The sequence below is a fragment of the Ammodytes marinus genome (genome assembly GCF_949987685.1).
Source record: "Ammodytes marinus genome assembly, chromosome: 3".
Classification (NCBI taxonomy): domain Eukaryota; kingdom Metazoa; phylum Chordata; class Actinopteri; order Uranoscopiformes; family Ammodytidae; genus Ammodytes; species Ammodytes marinus.
The window spans coordinates 8,146,438-8,153,314 of record NC_137232.1 but is presented as its reverse complement, the minus strand read 5'-3'; the positions used below and the strand labels follow the sequence as shown (position 1 = coordinate 8,153,314).

Below are 6,877 nucleotides of genomic sequence, written 5' to 3'. Positions count from 1 at the left end.
ACACACACTGGCTGTACCCCCCATTGTCTCTCGGGAGCTTCACAGACATATGGCTTACCGTAACACAAGGTGGCAATGAGTCACTGTGTGTGTTTGTGTTATGTGTGTGCGCAGCAACAACACCACCACCCCCCCCCCCTCTGTCTCCTGCTCAGACGAGGTGTGTTTAGAGAGCATCTGGCTCAGGAGAAGTGTGAGGGAGGAGTGTGTCCCATTTTGCCAAGAAAACCTCTGAGCCGCTGTTGAACACATAACATCTGGATCAGGGAGGAACCCTGCGTGTGCGTGTGTGAGTATATGTGTGTACATGAGAGTTTGTGTGTGTGTGTGTGTGTGTGTGTGTGTGTGTGTGAGTGTGCGCGTGAAAGAGAGGGACAGTGCCAAAGATATCAATCAGACTGACATTTGGCGAGCAACGAGCCACAGCTGGAGACGCATGAGTTCATGCAGTCTTAACATAGATTATGTGGGAGGAATGGAGCGCTGACACATTTTGAACACAGGTTAATAAACTAACTTTCTATTACTTATATTAAAAAACACTCGCGCACATTGTTAATGACAATTATCCCCAACCACTGAACAGTTAAAATACCAACTTAACAAGCAACAAGTGTTCACATTTTCGACGTCCCCCCAACACTTTATTAGTCTGTGCGCTTAGGCGAATATATTTCTCGTTAAATTCGTCCCTGTTAAACCCATTTCCTCACCATCACATTGTCAGAGTTGCAGACATTTAGCTCCGGGCCCATTTTTTCTGTAACAACTTTCGCACATGAGCAGAGCTGAGCTGAAGTCTGCAGTGTAAACACCAGCGAAGAAGAAGGATGGGGAGGAAGCGGCGATGACGCGAGGTCAACTCGGGTGAACAAACTTGAAAGCCTACACAACGATGGCCGTCCCCTCCTCGCCATCTCCTCCTCTGCAACAATGCATTCCAGATGTCTGCTGCTGACTCAAACACTAGGATGGGGAGCGACTGTGTGTTATTTTGGCACCAGGGTCCTCTTGTTTGTGTAGTCTACGCTCAAGTGCTGAGGAGTTTTTTTGCGTGGGTTTATGACGAGAGCGGGACGCCAAATAGTGCCATAGATTTATAGATTCATTCTGATGTTTTCCATCCTTCTCCCTGCCTATCCGCCCACCCACCTCCCTCTGTCTGCCTCTTGTCGCCTTCTCCTGGCGCAGATGGTTTCTTGTTGCGCGGGGTGAGGTCACACAGCTATGCAAGGGCCTTTACAGTGATGCATGCTGGGTAATGTATCCACCCTAATGTGTCTCTCCATCAAAGAGTGCTTTCCGCCAGATTTTCTCTTCGTTTCACACTGCGCCGCTCGGCAAGAGAAGGACTATTAACTTGTCTTCACTTTATTTCACTACAGTGTGGCTTAGGTCATATACTCAAGTCCTTACAGCGTCATACTAGTACATCCATGGACTTTCTGTCAACTTTCTGTGCAAATCTAAGAAATACTTTCCACAGATATCTAACACATTGACATCTGAAAATATAATATATAATTTAATATAATATAATATAATATAGAATTTCACATGTTGCTTTATGACAGAGTTTATGTTCATGTCACCCCTATGTCATATCACATAATTACACTGGTTATTTTGCTATTATAGTTCACATTTTACAGTTTAAATTCTACAGTTACAATTAGCCTCACAGTCAGTTTAAATTAGCTTTACAGTTAGCAAAAACATGTCTTACAGTCAGCTGGCCTGTTAGACCTTGTGTCAAACTACTTAACCACGGGGCGCTCTGGTGGTGTAGTGGATAGAGCGCGTACCATATTGGCTCCGGCCTTCGTTGCAGTGGTCGCGGGTTCGAATCCGACCCGTGGACCTTTACTGCAGGTCATCCCCCCTCTCTCTCTGTCTCCCCATTTCAACTCTGTACTATCTAATAAAGCTTGAAAAATGCAAAAAAATAAAAATCTAAAAACCACTTAACCACCATACATTTCGATTTGATTCAAACAGGATGAGTGATATAGATTTTGAGCATTTCTCTTTTTTTTCCTACTTCCTCACTCCAATACATTTTACCCTCGTACAGTACAATACTTACACTGAGTAAGTATTGAAACCTTGACAGTGACTTGAGTTAGTAACACAAGCTGCTAATAGACTCACTGTAGTGTTTGGCAGCGTTAATGATCTCGTTTGCATAAATGTTTAACTTTGATGGAAGCAGGCGTACCGGAAAATCTAATCTTACAGTATTGGAAGGTAATACATTTGTCATGTACAGCCAGAGTATTTACAGTTCCAGATTGAACCTGAAGCATTTAATTGCTTTGCCCCACTGGTCCCTTTGTAAATGGATGATCTTTTTCTTTATTTATAGGCTAAATGTACACACTCACACTCAAAATTAATCTGCAGTGGGGGCGCCTTTAGCTCAGTTGGTAAGGCGTCCCCCTCCCGGGCCGGGCCCAGCAGCAGACCCGGGTTCGATTCCCACCCGCGGTCGTTCTCTGCATGTCACTCCCCTCTCTGCCCCATGTCACCTCTGTCTCTCTGCACTACCAATAAAGCATAAAAATGCCCAAAAAATATCTTAAAAAAAAAAAAAATTAATCTGCAGTGTCAACCTATACAGTGCAGATAAGTATGTTATTTCTCTTGTGAATATATGTCAATCTCTGCATATGAGTGTTATCGAGACTAGGCTATTAGGCTTTCTTAATAAAAAGGATCTCGAAAAGGATGTAAATGGTTCATCTGAGTTTTCCTCAAAATGACAAGCTTTTCTATAGTATGTTGTCAGCGTGAAGTGAATCTTTCAGCTCTTTATCCTGCGATATCTCCGGCCTTTCAGTCTCTGTCTGTACTCATCCCTCTGGTCTTTTGGCCTGTTAATCTAGGCTGTCAAACCACCACATCCCCACACATTTCCATTTTTATTAGAAGTGCATGATTGACAGACGAGTGACGGCATAATTATGTGGGTTGCGGCATACATTTTCTCCCCTCTCGTCCTCATGTTTCACTTATCCCAGTCACATCACATAATTTCAAGTCTCTCTGTGTGTGTGTGTGTGTGTGTGTGTGTGTGTGTGAGTCTGTCCCCTGTGGCCTATTGGCATCAGATGCCAGTCTCATTCGCTCACTACTTCCTCCAACTCTCCTGCTGTGCCAAACCATATGAGGGCAGTTACAGGGGCCTCCTCTTTCCCCTAACCAGCACCTCTATTCCTCTACCCTACCACCTATAACACATATTACGCATCAGATAGCTTTTAGCCCTTCACAGACACACACACACACACACACACACACACACACACACACACACACACGTTCACACCTGCTGCAGCAGCGCTTGTGCCCACCAGGTGCCAGTCAGCTGGCGCTTTGCCCAGAAATGACTGGCACAAGCATCAACATGTGTGAATGTGGAGCTGCAGGGAGGCCTCTGTGTGTGTGTGTGTGTGTGTGTGTGTGTGTGTGTGTGTGTGTGTGTGTGTGTGTGTGTGTGTTTCTGTGTGCGTGTGTTTCTGTGTGTTTGCCTGGCAGGGGACGCATGCCTCACATGCCAGGAATAAGCAAAGCCACTCGAGCCGCCGCATTTGAATCCCCTGCATTACACACACACGCCTGGCTGTGTGTGTGTGTGTGTGTGTGTGTGTGTGTGTGTGTGTGTGTGTGTGTGTGTGTGTGTGTGAGAGAGAGACACACGAGAAGGCCTAATTGCACAGGCTTCCGGCACACCAGCCTCTGGCACCCGTTACCAGCAAACATAGCAGCGATTATGAGAAGTGATGTGTCTGTGTGTGTGTGTGAATACGTTTGCATTTAAATGCTGACCTGTGTCCCGTGGCAGAGCAGAGAGAACACATCCGCCCTTCAGTATACAGATCCAGACCGCTGCTGCTTACATATGGACATCACTTGTTTCCAGTGTAATATCTGTGTGATTTCACGGCCTGTTTTACCCAGGATGGTTATTCATCGGCCACCCAGATGGTAAGAGAACTGTTTGAGGATACTCCGATTAACCCAAGAGTCATGGGAGGGAGAGGGAAAAAGATAAACATTCCTTATGTCAGTTTATTGTTGATTCTGAATTGTATTTCTTAGTTCTTTGCGCTTGTACTCTATTTGAAAGAATAATGCAAAGCTTAATGGTGTGTCTTTTAAAAGACCAGAGAGCCAAGAAGAGGCCTTCTTAAAGTGAAGGGACTGGTTCTAATGGACTGGACTCCAAGCTTACGTAACTCGGAGATGCAGTTAATTCAGTTTAGTTAAATACAGAGGACGCCCACGAGGAGAGATGTTTTGATTTGACTCCACATCTTGTGTTGATGGGGGGGGGGGGAAGGGGGGGGGGGGTTTGTGACTGTGGAGGAATGAAAACAATAATTATCATCTTTTAAACAGGTCATGTTTTGATGGCGTCACGTTCCAATTGTGCTGGGGAAAATTTGCATCGCTAAACAGGCCAGCGGGCTGAATGGTCTAATTAGGCAGCACAGAGAGGATTTTGTGCTTTTTTTGGAGAAGGATTGCAGTGTGTGTGTGTGTGTGTGTGTGTGTGTGTGTTTATGTCTACTGTGTGTGTGTGTGTGTGTGTGCGTGTGTTTGTGTTTGTGTCTACTGTGTGTGTGCACTATGTTTATGTGTGTGTTGGTTTTTGTGTCTACTGTGTGTGTGTGTGTATGTGTCTCGTGTGTATGTGTGTTTGTGTCTACTGTGTGTGTAAGCACAGTGCTCTTGATGTTTCTTGGAGGGATGAAAGCACGCCCCACATGCTTTACGTTGTACCTGTGTGATTTTCACAGCCCGCTTCTGAATGGAGAATCAATGGAGCTGAATGATGGCTGGACGTGTTCATAGCGCTAACGGTCTGCCTTGTTAGGGATGATTACTGCATAATGAGCTCTAGCCAATCAATGCAATCCATCCCCACTCCACTCATAATCCTGTAAATAAAACAGTACTACAGCTTCTGTGCAAAGCTCTCAAGTGGCATTTATTTGAATTATACTGTGGCAATGTTGCATTTAGTTTTTAATGAGCATTACTGCTGCACTCAGAGGAGTAAATAAATGCTGTTTATATGGTGTGTATGTGTTTGTTGAATGGCTAATACGTGGCCTTTCTGTCTGTACTACCACAACAACTAAACCAATGTATTTCTCTGTGTCTACAGTACCAGGGAGCACGTGAGCCCGGACATGAACAAGCTTCGTCAGAGCCTGAGGAGGAAGAAGCCCACCTACGTGCCAGAGGCCAGCAGACCGCACCAGTGGCAGGCTGACGAGGAGGCTGTGCGAAAGGGCAAATGTAACTTCCCCGTTCGGGTGAGTGTCCAAAGCATCACTGCACTGTGAAGGGCATTGCTCCATGCCTGGCCAGTGTAGCGGTCACATTCTAATATCTTCCTACCCGGCCCGCAAAGGAATATTTCCCTACAAACCTGTTACAACCTTGCAACTTATGAGGCCCAAAGAAAACAAAATATTCTGGTAGAAGGTGTGGTCTATATAAAGCATTAACAGTAGGAGTTTGGCATTTTGGAAAATGTGATAAGCTTAGTATAACAATTGGAGACAAGTATAACCAGGCTTTGACAGAAGACATAGAAATAGTTTCTAATGAGCTTTTTTTTGTCCTTTTAGTTTAATATATGTACATACAAAAATAAGAAAGCTATTGAAAGATGTTACTTTCTCCTCTGCTCCTCTGTCCACTCTATATGCTACACCAATTGGCTGCTGACTGCTTTATATACACTCTGGACCATGACTTTGAACATACAGTTAGTGAATATACCCCAAACTGACATGGACCACATTGATTACAAATGGACTACTGTATCAGTTTGGTGTCTTTTTTTTATTTTCATACCCATATTGTCATATAAATGAAAAAATGTCTATATTGTAGCGTTATTAAAGCAGAAACTCTTCTAGCTCTCAGCCAATGCCTCATATGCAATAAGTACAAATAAGATAACCTTCTAACCAGCTGCGTTGTCCATTGTATGCTCTGTGTGCCTATCGCTGAGCGGCTGCAGTCATTTGTTTAAGAGCCAGAGAGACAATGGCAGAAAGAGATTGAAGGACAGAGATGTAGGAATGACATGCAGGTGGAGTTATGGATTAGGGAGAGCACAGGAAATGACAGGGTGACGGATGAGGGCGCACACAGAGGGAACAGGAGACCATGTGAGATCCCAAATGAGAGAGAGAGAGAGAGAGAGAGATGTAGAGGTGGATAAGAGCAGCCAAAAGAAAGAGAGAGAGAGAGAGAGAGAGAGAGGTGGATAAGAGCAGGGAGAGAGGGAGAGAGAGAGAGATGTAGAGATGGATAAGAGCAGCCAATAGAAAGAGAGAGAGAGGTGGATAAGAGCAGGGAGAGAGGTTGAGAGAGAGAGAGGGAGAGAGAGAGAGAGAGATGTAGAGGTGGATAATAACAGCCAAGAGAGAGAGAGAGAGATGAGAGAGAGAGCCTGCAAAGTGAATGAAAAAAATATATAAAGGAAAATACGAGGCTAATGGAAAATGGCCCCTGATGGTAATGCTCCACAGAGTTTAGGGATGACATGGGCAGTAAAGTGGAGCTTGGAGCTTTTCAGCACGAGATTGGTGGCGCTAAAGGAAAGGGCCTCTCCATCTCTCCATTGCAGTTCTTTCTATTTCTCTGCTTTCATCTGTTCATTTTTTTCTTTCTTACATCTCTGCCTTCTCTCAGTTTCCCAGAGTCATGCACTATTAGTACCCGGCTGCTTGAGAACTGAACAATTAGTTTTGATTGGCCTTGATACTGAGAGAAAAGTTGACTCTAAAAGAAGTGTAGTGGAGAGTTTGGGAGACAAATTGCCTGTGTGGAAGAAGTTTTTTTTTAAGAAAAC

General features: G+C 44.5%; 1 protein-coding gene across 2 annotated transcripts in view; it reads left to right on the top strand.

The window, feature by feature from the left end:
* The window catches only part of numbl (NUMB like endocytic adaptor protein), a 66,787-nt gene that overhangs the window by 39,950 nt on the left and 19,960 nt on the right, over positions 1-6,877 (top strand). The window contains exons 1-2 of one of the 2 annotated variants that reach the window (XM_080025024.1): positions 3,858-3,987; positions 5,174-5,324. In XM_080025024.1, the coding sequence (XP_079881150.1) occupies positions 3,902-3,987; positions 5,174-5,324 (237 nt within the window). In that variant the 5' untranslated portion in view covers positions 3,858-3,901. Of the gene's footprint in view, positions 1-3,857; positions 3,988-5,173; positions 5,325-6,877 lie in introns of those variants that run through there. The other variant, XM_080025025.1, reaches the window with a different exon arrangement.